Genomic DNA, 14,709 nt, shown 5'->3' on the forward strand with positions numbered 1-14,709 from the left:
TACTGACCTAGTTTATGCTAAAGTTGTTAATTATCTAATAGACCCATCAAATTCCTCACTTGCTATATGACTTTCCTTGTTTTTGGTAGTGTGGGGAATGAAAGATACAGCACGGAGAGAAGAAACGCAAGCAGCCGGAGATATTAAATGGCTGTCGTTCAAGGTGGCTTTCAAACTTGGGGGTGCCAGCACAGTACATTGAGAACGTAATTTCACCGTTGAGTCCAGCAAAGGAGGCAGAATGACCGGCAGGGACAGAGGGCTGAGTGAGGTCTGCGCGTCTGTGGATTCCAGACGCACACGGGAACACAAACAAAAACAACGTGCCGGCAGCGCTCTGTCGGTGAGGGGGCATGCAGGCCGGACTCAGACCCTTTCTGCTTACATGAGTGGAGCTTAGCGGCGGAGCACCGACGGACCGACAGGGGAAAACTTGGCGGTGACCTCTCAGTCCCGCCTCTGCCATGTGGGACTGTTTATACTCATCACCACGTGCGTGGTTGCGTCTCAATCGCGACGGCGGCGCGGAGTGAGAGGAAGCGGACGGAGCAGACCGAGGGGTGGCTCGTCAGTGCGCGGAGCAAAGAGCGAGTCCCTGGCGTCAGCTGTCAGTTGTGCGTCTCCGTGCGGTGGAAACGAGGGGCTGAACTGGTTTGAACTGCGGTTCTCTCCTTGCGCGAGTTAAAGGGTTAATAGACTCGACTTGCTTTGCTGGACTCTGTTGCGTATCTGGAATCACTCGGAGACTGGAAGAACACCTTTCCACACGCGGGAGAGGAGTACTACCGGGTGCCTGTGAGTGTGGAAGTCCTCAAGACGCAGGTGAATGCGTTATTTTATGTTCTATCGTCATCTCTGATCAAGAGTGCACTGAAACAATGCGAATGTTGTTCCTGTACGTTAGTCCCGCTCCCAGTTGAAATGATTCCATTCAGTTTAATCTCAATAGAGAAACACTGATATCGAACTAAATATGTCCGCTCAGTTTAAACACTTGAGGATGATAAATCCTCAGACTGGCTTGGCTCCTAGAATGACCCTCATGAACAGCTTTGAGTCGACCACTATAATTCCGCTGCCATCATTTACGTGTTTTATTGGTTTCTTCAAAATTCCAGAAAGCCACTTTAATCGCGGTCACTGTCGTGGGTCGAAAAGCTTCAACACATTGACGTCTACCGGCGCCTTAAAGAACCCCAGAAGGAGGAGAAAATCAGAGATTTCTTTGGCACCCAAGCATAAACTGGGCCTCCGACAAGGAGTAAGTGGGCTTTATTTGAGGGGGGGGGGGGGGGGGGCGAGGGGGGGGGGCGGTGAGTATTCAGATATTTCGATACATAGAAAAGAGAAGACAAAGATCAGCTGAGACGGTTTGCTTGGTCACTTTGATCAATGCCAGATCCACTCAGAGAGGAACATCTGGAGGAAATCCTGCAGGTTTCCGCTCATCTCATCTGCTCATCAAGTGTTTTAAGAGACTTCTCAGTGAAATACGCCATGGAATCTATTTGTATTCTATTCTGTATCATATCTTTTCATCAGTCTTTATTTATTTTTTTCTCCTTGGAGGGAGTCCTGTTGGGATATTACGTCCATAAATGACTTAGTCGTTTTGGTAAGAGAGGGGGGTGGGGTGGGGGAGAAACTGAGTAAAAGAAAGGAAGAGGGAGAGAGAGAGCGAGAGAGAGAGAGAGAGAGAGAGAGAGGAGTCTCTTAACGGACTGCTGGTGCTCCGTGTGTCAGTGTGCAGCTCGGCTTACACATAAAAAGGCAGAGGGCTTTCCCCGCATAGCTCTGAGTCGCCAGCCAGGAGAGGTGGTCACTATTTAGATGAAGGCTTTTATTCGCGTCTTGGCAGTCTTTTTGTACCTGCAACAGTGTTATCAGACACATCAGTAATGTCGCTCGACCGCCGAGTCAATTCTTAGCCGACTGACCCCGCCATACATTTTTTCCCCCTCCACAGCCGAGGATTATCCCCTACGTGGTCTTACTTTGTCGGAGGAAGGACGCAAACGAAGCGGGTCGGCTCTTCCCAGCGTGCGCTTTGGCTTCTTTGGAGAGGATATGGCGCGGTCGGCGCTGGAGAGAGGAGCGCAGCCGGCAAAGGAGAGAGGAAGCACGAGTTGAAAGACAGGATGCCAACGACCTGAGCCCGCACTCAGCAGTTCTTAACTTCGATAAAGTGATTCCTCTGGTCGAACTGTTGAGTCAAGAGGAAGGAAATACATGCGCCAAAAAGCTTTTGGAGGAGTTTCACCGTGGAGTTTTTTTTCACCTGCGTAATTTTATTTATTTTTCATTTTTGCTGATAAAACAAGGATGCATTGTGGATTAGTCTTTATTATCCTGTCCATGGGAATCGTCTTGGTGGTCAAGGCTTTCAAAAACGGTAAGTGATATCTGATATGTAGACTACATAAATAAGCCCCCGTGTTCTCTGACGCGACTCATCCCAGTTTTTAAGACAACAGTCCTGTCTGATCTGCGGTCCTCTCTCCGGGCGCCCATGCACCTGACCATTCTGCCTCCGAACAAGACAACATTGCTGGACACTGAGTCGACGAGGAAGGAACCGTAACCCTAGTTGTACACCTTAGTGTTCTTAATCTATTTATTAGCTCTCAGCCTAACGTCAGGCGACTTTACTCCACCAATGTACTCTACGACACAGTGTGACTTCATCACATTTGTAACCTACGACTGTCGCATTATCTTAAATAGCTCACTAGGATTTGAAGTAGTCGCCAAGTGTCCGACTGACCAGCGCCGCTCATCGAACTCCTCTGCGTTTAAAAGAGTTCAGGGTTAAAGTTTAAAGTCAATTATCCCGATATCTGCGTCCTATTCTCGCAGTATGCGTTTCTTCTTTTTTTTTTCGTTTTTTTTTCCCCTTACCGGTTCATTACGGGCCATTGTTTGTTTTGTTTTTTTAAACAAAGATGTTTAATAGAAGTATAGAATGGAATAGAAGGGCTGCGGACGAAGGGAGTTTTAAAAGCACGAACCCCATTTCAATTTGAGAAAATAGCGGCCCTTTTTAAAAAAAAAAAGAAAGAAAAGAAACCTAAAAGGGACTATCCCTCTCAATAATAATGACACCAATGATAAAGTATATTATACAGGTTTATGGCGAAGCTAAAGTTATCCTGAAGTTCACTTCTACCTTCAGACGTTTCGCTACCCAAACTGACCTGAGAGCAGCCTTTCCTTTCCTCTTTTTTGTTTGTTTTTAAATTGGAGTGTGAGGCTCAATGTTCTCGTAGTGACGAGGTGGTGATGAGGAGGGCGATATCGTGATGAGGCAATGTCGTTGTGATCCACTCTCATCGGTCTGTTCTTGACTAAAAAGCGGTGTGTTTATATTCACGCCTGGACATGTGGCGACGAAAAAGTCCGTGAACTACAATTAGGCTTCTTCAATGACAGATTATATACAAATTATATTATAATTCAAGCTCATGATTCTCGAAACAGCTGGTATTCCATCCAGTCTTGAAATTAAAAAAAAAGAAAGGTTTTGTTTTGGATTTTTTTTTTTTTCTAGAAAGATTGGCTCGCCTTTTTAAGGAAAAGGCACTGCTGAGTCTCCTGTTCGGGTCTGAATAAATCGGAGATAAATTGTTTTTCTACAGTCGTTCTCTCCCGCAAGTTGCTGCTCTCAATCTTATTCTCCCAAATGCAAATGTGAGTTGATTCGGATTTTTGTTGTTGTTTTTGTTCATGACCGAACCTTTTCCCCCTGCAGATCAATGCGGAGGCAGCATCAGAATATCAACCGCCAACTACCTCACCTCCCCCGGATATCCCATGTCTTATCCCCCTTCTCAGAGATGCGTCTGGGTGATAACAGCGCCCGGCCCTCACCAGCGGATCCTCATCAACTTCAATCCGCATTTCGATCTTGAGGACCGGGAGTGCAAGTACGTACAGCTCAAATTAGCCATCATGTCGATGAAAAAACAGATGTACTTTAGAGCCAAGCACAGGCTCGTCGGACATTTTCCCTGGAGCCCCTACTGGATATTACAGTGGATCAGCGTGTTTATATGCCCAGTGAATAAAGGGCAACAAAATGACACGATTAAAATGACAATTTACGGGCTCTCATCTCAAAGGTGAAGGGAATTATTAAAACTAAAGAATAAAAACTATTACTCCTGCTAGGTACACGAAGCAGGGTTTTGAAAATCAACACGCAGTGCTGAATCACTAAATGCAGAACTGAAGCACTCACCCCTTCATGTAGGTGGGTTCATGTTTGGATGGGCTGAGTGGTGAGACGTGTGTGTACTCTCCTTCCTCTCTCTGCCCCATGCGTATTGTACGTGAAACTGCGCCATCTAGCGTTCACTGGCTCACTGAAACGTCAGTGTAATTCTCTGGCACTACATAGGACAGAAGGAATGTCTCGCCGCAGCCATTTGGTTTTTGGAATGTTCTCACTTCTCATCTTTGTGAAATGAAGTCACAGACAATAAGTTAGTATTTGGCCAGTACTGGGCTTATACTGGTTTGGTTGGCTGTACTGTCACAGACAGCACTGTGGGAGAGCTGTGGGGTCAAAACCTCCCCAGAGGTGACTTTGCACTCTAAAAAGACCTTTCACCTTAATAAGCCTTTTGCGTTTACTGTTGCTTCCAGGAGTTGGTGACACAGATTTGAGTAAGGCAGTAAACTTGTAATGTCAGGGTTGAAATCGGTGGAAATGTGTGAGTGTGGTGTTCTTTCTCCACGTTGTGACAGTAAACTAATTGATATTACCCTTTTACGACGGCCCTTCCTGACTTGTAAGCTGTGAGCTTTCACGTTTGGGGGGGGGGGGGGGGGGGGGAGCCAAGCAGTTAACCCCTCGTCAGAAAAGCTGATGAAACTGGAGACAGACAGACAGTAATGTGATGAGCCCATTTCACCGTGGGTGCCTTGAAGTGAGTCAGTGTGTGTGTGAGTGTGTGTGTGTGTGTGTGTGTGTAAGAGTGGTTTAGTGTGTTTGTCATTGCCTCTGTCTCAGCTCTATCTCAGCTGTTTGTTTATGCTGCAGGGCTCAGGAGAATACAGGGCTTTGCTGGATCCTGTTACTGTATCCCCACTCCACCCAGAACCTGGGCCCGCTCTCCCTTTGTGCTCCCTGAATGGCCCCCGTATCTGTTTTCAGGGTTTGTTTTTTAAACCTGATTTTGATTCCACTTTACCTTTCTTTACTTCTTATTATCGCTGGCTCGTCTCTTAGAGGCTGCCTGCTCCCCGACACTTCTTTCGGGTCTGATATCAGCACCAGAGGGACTTTTAAACTGTTAGAGAGAGAGAGACAGAGAGAGGGAGTAGGAGGGGGGGGGGTGAATATAACAATGCTTGTGCTAATCAAATTAGTCAGGAATGAACTTCCTGTGTTTAAACACAGCCAATTAAAAGATTTTTTTTTTCTCTACACACTTCGAGAAGGCAGTTTGTTTGTTTTTTCCAGGTTGAAAAGAGGGTGGGCTTTGAGGTCGCTGATCCGTCGACGCATCATGTTCATCGTAGCTCCTCTCTTTCACGCGTAGGCTTTGAATCTGATTCAGATTTACCAGTTAGGGAACCGTTCCCACGCGCGTTAAGAGAGGGAGTTCACGTACAAATGTTTTTGTCTTTATTTCCTTTTGGCTGTACCCAACATGGTTGATCATTACATCTGAGGCAAAACAACAAGACCGGCACTGTGGTCAGAAGGTTATGTACCACTTGTTTATGAGATAACAAAGGACCAGAGTTCACTGCTGTGGAAAAAAAGCCTCCAGTTCATGTAAGCGATGCAGAGGTTGCTGTGGAAAGCACAGGCGTCCTGATCTCCATTTTCCCCCTTCTATTTTTAACTGGGTGCGCTGTTTCATTTTTAATGTTTTTAATGGAGGCGTGTCATGGTACTCAAGTTCAACCTCACAATGTATTCTGTCTGGTGTGGCTTAACTTGGGCTTCGGTCCGTAAATTTACCCAGAAGCATGTTTAGGATTTTTCTCATCTCAAATTATGGAGGATGTAACACGTTGCCGTTCAAGTGTTTGAGCAAGACGTGTGATAAGTCACCCGGTGATGAACAGGGGCATTTGGCATCTAGGCAGTAGCTTGGTGTGCTTTTGTTGGGTCTATAACGACTGCGCTCACAAAATCAGCCCTTGCATAATGGAAACTGATGAGAGCCAGAATGGCTTCCTTATCTGATGGACTGGCAGAGTGAGTGGAGGCGGAGGGGCAGGGGTTACAAGGCATGCTTCACTGCACTGCCTTGCAATCTAATTAGTGGGCAAATGGAACACACATGCGCCACATGTTCCCCAACATGGGTGTTATCAGCAAACCAAACAAGAAGCACTCAAAGTGGTGCTTGTAAAAAGAAAAACAGCCTCTACTGAGTGGAGCCTGGCCAGGTTGGCGTTGGTGTATATGTGCACTACCCTTGACAGGTTTGTTTGGGGAAGCGCAAAGTCCCGTATCCTGAGAGTTGGAGGAGGAAAACACTTCATCACAAAGATAAGGAGACTTAAGTGAACCCTGTGATTCTGAATGCAGAACATGTTTACCTTTCACGCAGCATTGTAGACGCTCACAAAGTGGAGTTTCAGGGTCCACCCTCTCTGCTCTCACGGGTAATGAAGTTTGAGGCAAAGGTGGAGCCTGCATCCAGACAAATATTTGAAATCAATTCACTCTAAATCAGTGGAATGAACAAGCTAAACCTGAGTGAAAACAGAGGTAAACAGATGTGCAATTGCGGCTCTGCCTCCCCCCGTTCTGTGTTTCTCGGTGATCTGATAAGGGCTGTCAGACTTGTTGCGGCTTTGGCAGCTCCGCCATCTGAAGGAAAGACGGAGGATTTAGTTGATTTGTATCTAAACAAGTGGCAGGCAGGTTTCATACAAGGCATATTGAGGGACAATTTATCTCATTTGTAGAAACGTCTGCTAGAAGTCTGATGTGGTCTCAGTCTTAAACTCACTAAAACAAGATCAAAAGGATCTTTCATCTGGAGCTGAAGAGAGTTGTGCATGCTCTCCTGCTGACTCGAAGAGGGGAACTGACCGTAGATATGATGTTCTCTTGACAAAATTATGAATCATTGATGATAGAATTGGAATATAGATAGAATAGAATTGCTGACCAGCCACTGCTTTGTTTTTTCTCCCGACCTAACCCTGGGAAGCCCATCTGCCCGGCAGTCAGTTTGTTGACTGTCTTTCCAGTTAAGTGTGGTGGTGGTGGTGGTGGTGTTGGGGGGGGGGCTGGTATGTTAGGCAGCAAAGATATTTGAGGAATGCCTTCTCCAGCAGCCTCTTGTGTGGGAGATTGAAGAGAAAGTCAGTCAAAGCCTCCTGTCCTGCCACGGTTCAAAAGTCTGCAAGAGCCCCCTGCCTTCAGGTGCCTGGGATTCCAAGCTTGGAAAAGCACTCTTTCCCTCTCTTTAATTGTAGTCCTCTCCTTTCTCTGCCCCTTCCCCTCGGATCTCCCACTGAGTTGCCCCAGGAGCTACTTGGCCTGTTGGAAAGGCAAACATTCTCTGGCATGAACCCTCCACCATAGACATTCGGCCCCTCTTGGCATTCCTCCACAGATTTGGGCTGTATAGATGACCAAACAGCAAAGGAAGAGGAAGGTCAGCATATTAGCATAACCTGTATCTTTTGTTTACTCTTCCTTTGTGTATCACTCACATGGTCAGTAATTCAGAGTGGTCTTTAGGAAAAATGATCAATTATCTAGATTCCCCTGTTACGCTTCTATGTAACCAGCATGCAGTAGCAAAGAGCAGTGGAGCTTCACAGATGTGGAGGGAGGGTGGAGAATCAAGTACTGCATGATTCTTCTGGAAGCAACGATTTAGCCCCTTTCCACCTACTCCCCACCCCTCTGAAATACCCCTTTCACACCGAAACACGTGTGTCTATGTGGGTTTTGTACCTGCGTTTGCTCGGCATTAGGGAGCATTCAAGCTTCCAGCAGACGCGGGTCTGAGCTCCCACTGTGAGGCTGCGTGCCTGTGTTTTTCTCTCTCGTACGTCATCGCGCTGACAACGTCATCATTACACGTAAATGATCAGTGCGAGGTAAACAAACGACAACATGGACGTTGTCGAGTTGAACGCTCCCTCAAAATGCCGGTGATGTTCCCATAAAGCTCCGTGTCTCTTACGGTTCCAGAAATCTGCCACCGGATCTCCTCTTTACCGTGGATGGCGAGCAGCACAGGGACTTCACGATCTTGCCAGTGCGCTGCCATGATCGATAAAAAGATGTGAAGATCACGATGCAAGTTGTTAGAAACACGATCTCGCTTGCTCAGTTCACGTTAGGGTTCCCTGGTTGGTGGGAGTTCCCAAGCAGAGATTAATTCACCTAAGATCATCCACATGTAAAGAAAAAAGGAGTGAAAAAAGGAGTGAAACAGAGTCTGGGGACATCAACAGGAAGACTGATCTTATGGCAGAGGCCAAAACATTATTGAGAGATGAGTGAGCAGCTGGGGCAGCACGGTGGTGCAGTGGTCAGCACTGTCCCCTCACAGCAAGAAGGTTCCTGGTTCAAGTCCCAGCTCCAGCACAGGATCTTTCTGTGTGAGTCTGCATGTTCTCCCTGTTCCTGTGTGGGTTCTCTCTGGTACTCCAGCTTCCTCCCACAGTCCAAAGACATCAAGAGGGGACGAGGCTGATTGATGCTCTAAATTGACTGTTGATGTGACTGTGAGTGTGAATGGTTGTCTGTCTCTATGTGTTGGTCCTGTGATGGACTGGTGACCTGTCCAGGGTGAACCCTGCCTCTCACCTGAAGGCTGCTGGGATAGGCTCCAGCCCCCCCCCCCCCCCCCCCCACGACCCTTACTAGTAAGGAATAAGCGGAAGACGACGATGGATGGATGGAGTCAGCAGCTCTCTCAGCCCAGCCCAATTGTTTTTATTTATTTATTTATTTCCCGGAGCTTCCACAACGACAGCCTGACAGCCTGACAGTGACTAAATCAGAATGCGTCAGGAAGGTAGATCTACGTCAGCGGGTCATAACAGGAAACCTGAGACAACGCGGGGTTGCCTTTTTCACACTGCAGACGAGTCCAGCAGAGCCGAGGCGAGCTGCTAAACACAATGGACGCGGACTGAAATGCTGAGTCGACCCTTTCAGAGTGCCCAAACACCCACGTTCATCTGCGTTTTTTGTTCAGCGTGAAAGGGGCTAAAGACAACCATGAGCTAAGAAGGAGAGGTGGACTGCTTGACCATTTATCAACCATTGTCATGGAGGATAATAAAAAAGGCCACAGTAGGAACCTTTTTTTAAGGGCCCTTCATTGTTGCAGACCTTTAGAGAAAGTGCGTTTACTCCTGTGGTTGACGGGATACGTATGGCTTGGGAGGGTCATGTTATGAACATGTGCTTCTTGTCAAAGTGAATGTCAGGGAGGCATTGTTTCTTTTAACTTCCTGGTAAGACAAGGATCTGAAATTATGCACCCGTTTTTAGGGCCCGAGCCTGAAGGAACTTCAGGGCCAAGACCCTTTTAATTTTGTAATGTTTTTTTTATTATTATTATTATTGTTATTATTATTATTATTATTAGTAGTAGTAGTATTTCTTTTTTCTGCCACCGCTTTGACGCTTAATTTGACCCCCCCAAACATGCTCAAAAACTCACCAAATTTGGCAGGCACATCCGGTGAAAAATACACAAAAAAAAAAACAACAACGCTTTGCTCAATAGCGCCATCTACAGAGAGAGAAAAAAAAGCGGTAACAGCCATAACTGCCCCTAGTTTTGTTTTTGTTTTTTTGTCGTTGTTTTCTGCAGCGATAGACCCCCACAGTTCAATGGAAATGGAAATGTCAAACTACATTGAAACAGTACCAGGGAAGAAAAGGCTTGTCAGCAGCATCTCAAAGACTTATTAATTTCCAATCTATCTCGTTTGCACTTAAAAGTAATTATTGCAATTATTCTTGTAGCACATATTGAAACTTCCAGTCTAACGATGCGCATCTTAAATTCATATTTGTGATGTGTGATGCCAATTGCTGTATGCGATATGAGATAACGAGGCAAATGAGAGCCACAGTCATTTTGTTCAGTGTCAACCTTGTTAAAGAGAGAGAGAGAGAGAGAGAGGAAAAAAAAACAGACATTCTGAAATGCTGCGTTAGAAAGCTGCTGGCTTTAACTCTCATTCGTATCATTCCTCATCTTTTTTAACCATAAAAGGTTGCTTTCTGGCTGAGAAGGATTAAAGCTGGCCTCCGCAAATGCATGCTAGCAGTCATACAACACGTTTGTGCACATCTAAATGACCATAGGGTTGGGGGTCTTTTTTTTTTTTTTTCATCCTTTGGTGAAGTGTTTCACCTTGACCACAACTTGGAAGGGCAGCCTGATTGAAAAGCTTTCTGGCTGTGGCATCTGCCATCCTCCCTGCTGCTCTGTCACCACTTTGATTCATGCACAACCTGACCACAACCAGGAGGCGAGCCACTCTACCTCGCAGCAGGAGGGAAGTCCAATTCACAGCGAAGGAACAGAAAAGGGAAGAAGAAGAAACAGAGAGGAGGGGAGAAAGACAGGAGAAAAGGGCCTGGCGAATTGCAAATAAATTACCTGCTGGATTTCAGATTCAGTCACATATCTGCAACACAACAAAACAATCATGTGGTCCGGAGTGCTTGCTTGTTTTGTTTTTCATCTGGATGCTGGAGGGAACAACTCGTGTTTGCTCGGGATCTGATTGTCATCACTAAGCTGTTTTTGATACAGTTCTGATGACCCCCCCCCCCTTCCCATCCTCTCCTGCTGCTTTGGAGCACCAAAACCAGTACAAGTTTCCCTATCTGGAAGTTTCTTGTGAAACAAATCTGTGGTCCTCCTAGCTTAAAGATGCCAGTTGTATTCTTGTTTCCTTTTCATCCAAAACATATTGGTAGAAAAAGGGGGCCACACAAAAATCTCTTTTTTTCTGAATACATACCTATCTAAGAAAATTCATGCTTATTTTTCTCCCCGCTTTGATGTAAAAGCATTAAAAAATGGCATCAATATGAAGATTCAATTTTATGTTTCTGTTTCCAAAGGACAGTTGGCAATAAGCAGCCTCCCCCTCACTCTGCCTGTATGAAATAAGCACAATTAGCAGCAGGTTTTCTCGTCTTATCTTTTTTCTCTTTCCATTTCTACCCAGTGAATGAGGCTGCACGGAAAAGAATCCAGTCATAGCATGACAAATGTGGGTTCATGATATGGGTGGCAGAGCACTAGTCGTGTGGGTTGAGCCCCTCAAATGTTCCACTTTCCACCCGTCCCGTAGGAGAGAGGGAGAAGAGGCTCTTCAGTTGAATTGCTGAGGGAGTTCTGGACACTTCAGTACACTGCGTCCAAGCTTGCTGGACATGTTTCGTTCAGTGTTGTATCTTTGAATGGGGCTCATGATTTTGATTAATGTAGCTGTTGTCCCGTTCTGCCTGTTTGTTGCCCTTACACCCTACTGCTTACAGATACAACGGGTGGTAGGTGGGAGGGGGGGCTCAGCAAGTATAAGGCTTTTTATTTCAACAATCAAGCAACTCCTCGGGGTCTGGGGGAAATAAAGTTTGTTTGCAGTGGGTAAGAGGTTGGTAGGAAGGAAGTTGTGCCCACTGCCCCCACGGTCATTTTCAGTCATTGCATTTTCACACAGCAGGCTGTGACTTGCTGGTGTGTCGCCACTACTCAACTGGGAGTGATTCAGCCAGCCGGCAAGCAGACAGTGATTGATGAGGTGGTATCCTTCCACTGTCTGATTGTGTTAGGGCTACAGACAAACACTGGCTTTGTTTGCCGTTTGCTTCATCTGTCCTCACAACATTAGTTGCAGTCTTTCTTTCACTGTAGACCCTTTTCATAGTGTGGACTTTTAGTTTTTTGTGCTTGATTTTTTTCATTATTTCTTGCTTTATTTTGAAACCTCTGCCCTCTCGTGTTTTGTATGGTTTACTTCCAGTCTTGTTGCATTTTCTGGCCCTATGCAATTGTCTTCTCCACCCTGTTCGTTTACTATACATTCGTTTAGTTCGCCTGTTTTGTTTTGAAGCTTTGTGATGTAGTTGGTAAGATAAATTCACCAGCGTCTTTGAGCTTTCTGAGTTCCCCCCTTAATAAAGTATACTGGACATTGATCCAAGATCCTGTTCGCTGCCATTTTGTGAACCTGGGTCCACCTCCCTCCTACTCAGCATAACAACATTACTTTTTGTCATTAATGTGTTTCCCTACACGATAGATTAAGCAAGCTTTCACCGCAGTATCAAAATAGAGGGATGATGAAAGTGTTACCAGTCAATACTTCCCAATACTTCTGATGCTCATCTATCCTGGATAGGATGACCCCTCCCATTTGACAACATGACAAAAAAACGCCCCTTGCCAGAATACTGAGGGACAAAATTACTGAGCAGACTGCCCCCACGTTGTCGGGCAGGTTTGCTTGCGTGTCCAGTTGATGGAAGAGTCACCTTGTGCTTCAAATGCTCACAAGGACTGCTTTTACGCATTTATCTAGTGCCAAGATTCCAGCCTCTCTTCCCAACATGTGAACACTTTTCAAACCTCAAGCTACAGTATTTGGCTTGGTATTGATCCCCGTATTGAAGCACTGTATCATTGGACAGTCTTGAGTTAAATAGTCTTTGGAAGCACTATGTGAAGTTTCACATTAGAATACGGAAAACGTCAACCTCCGAAAAGTTTACAGGCTTGCTTTTGGTGGGTTTTTGACTTTTTGAAAAGGAGTAAATGAGCAAAACAGGAGATGGAAACACTTTGTCACAGCCTGACTTAGCAAATGTTCTTCTTCTTTCTTAGCACAGCATGTGACATGATCAATACGAAGTGGGAACTTGTCCGATTGAAAGAAATTCCTCATGACCTATCTCCATGTTTCTTAGAGAGATGGCTAAAGATGGAAGAGGAATCTTCTCCTTCCACTCCCTTTCTTCCTAGCGTAAGGGTAGTAATGTCTACTGCATATTCATACTGTCCATGTCAGACAACAGCTTATCAAAGAGTCGTTGTCGTCCATCGTCGTCTTCCGCTTATTCCTTACTAGTAAGGGTCGCGGGGGGGGGGTGGAGCCTATCCCAGTATCTACAGGCGAGAGGCGGGGTTCACCCTGGACAGGTCGCCAGTCCATCGCAGGACCAACACATAGAGACAGACAACCATTCACACTCACAGTCACACCTACGGTCAATTTAGAGTATCAATCAGCCTCGTCCCCAAATTGCATGTCTTTGGACGGTGGGAGGAAGCTGGAGTACCAGAGAGAACCCACACAGGAACAGGGAGAACATGGAGACTCCACACAGAAAGATCCTGCGCCCGAGCCGGGACTCGAACCCGGAACCTTCTTGCTTGTGAGGCCACAGTACTAACTACTGCATCACCGTGCAGCCCTTATCAAAGAGTCAAATTTTGTATTTTTATACCATCCCTTTCCTCCACCCGTTATGAATCATAAATAACTTGACTCATCTCAAGGTTATGGTATTTTAAGGTCAGGTGTAGCTGCCACAGGCTGTTTTTGTCTCAAGGCCAGTTCACAATCGCTGGCCAAGTGGCTGCATGTCCAGCCAGATGACCCGGTCACTATTCACCCTGCCCAAACGACTCTGTGACCTCCCTACCCCCTCGCAAGCTTCAGGGAAGACACAGAGAAAAGAACGAGGAGGACAGAGGACTGAAGGATGGATGGAGTGCTTAATTGAATAATTCCCAGTGCATTTATAACCACTCGCCCTCAAGCTCTAGGGCAGACTGTTGTAAAGCCATGTAGAAGAATGTTACAGAGACAGAATATGAACCGGGTCAGTGAGCCTTTCCTAATGTTGGCACCCATGTTGAGGCTACCACTTATTTGTACCATTTCTCTCTTTTTTTTCAGTTCCTTCAACTTCTTGGGGTACATAACTTCACACTCAAACTCCCTTCACTGTCAGTATCCTCTGAACCCGCACCCATACCATCCCACCCAACCCACAACCCTCTTTTTGCTTCCTATCCACTGTGGACAGAACAGAGAGAGAGAGAGAGAGAGAGAAAGAAAGAGAGAGAGTTTTGAACAGCACCCAAAAGCTTTAATCTAGTTGAACTCGGCTTCAACTTCTCCCATGCTCCTTTCTTTTCCTGTCTGCTCCTCCAGCCTTCTTTTAATGCTGCCTGACTGTTGCACACACAGCAAATTACATGGTGGGGAGCCCTGCTCGTTCTCTGCAGCATTAAAAAAAGAAAAAAAGAAAACTAAGATGGATCATTTACTCTGTGTATCCAGCTGGATTCCAATGCTGTTTTGTTTTTTTTCTCGTGTCATCCCATAAAACTTGAACACAAAGCACTCATGTAATTTTAGTTCCATGATAGATTCTGTAGGTCAGTGGCTCAGTGTTGCTTACAATTATCACATGTCACATGGTTTCAGCATGCATAGAATTTGTACATGTTGGCCTGGTCATGGATGAGATATTCAGAAAGAATTGGTCCCCCCAAAAAAATCCTGATTACTTTTGATTGCATGATCATCCTGTAAAACCTTTTTGGAGCAAACATGTTGAAATGTGATCTTGGCAACATTTTAATTCATACAAGATTCCTTATGCTAGTTTCTGTGGTGATCAGTGGCCTCATATGAAGACCTCTACTTACTAAACTTTCAGATATTTAATCATTATTA

General features: G+C 45.7%; 1 protein-coding gene across 3 annotated transcripts in view; it reads left to right on the top strand.

Moving 5' to 3' along the window:
* The first annotated feature begins 248 nt into the window (after nucleotides 1–248).
* The window catches only part of nrp1a (neuropilin 1a), a 66,338-nt gene continuing 51,877 nt past the window's right edge, over nucleotides 249–14,709 (top strand). The window contains exons 1-4 of one of the 3 annotated variants that reach the window (XM_086190840.1): nucleotides 249–822; nucleotides 1,119–1,261; nucleotides 1,967–2,392; nucleotides 3,749–3,923. In XM_086190840.1, coding sequence (XP_086046966.1) covers nucleotides 2,323–2,392; nucleotides 3,749–3,923 — 245 coding nt within the window. In that variant the 5' untranslated portion in view covers nucleotides 249–822; nucleotides 1,119–1,261; nucleotides 1,967–2,322. Of the gene's footprint in view, nucleotides 823–1,118; nucleotides 1,262–1,634; nucleotides 2,393–3,748; nucleotides 3,924–14,709 lie in introns of those variants that run through there. The other 2 variants (XM_086190841.1, XM_086190842.1) reach the window with 2 other exon arrangements.

This window comes from Aulostomus chinensis, chromosome 21 (genome assembly GCF_037954235.1).
Source record: "Aulostomus chinensis isolate RoL2024-O1b breed Wild chromosome 21, RoL_Achi_v1.0, whole genome shotgun sequence".
In the NCBI taxonomy this organism is placed as follows: Eukaryota; Metazoa; Chordata; class Actinopteri; order Syngnathiformes; family Aulostomidae; genus Aulostomus; species Aulostomus chinensis.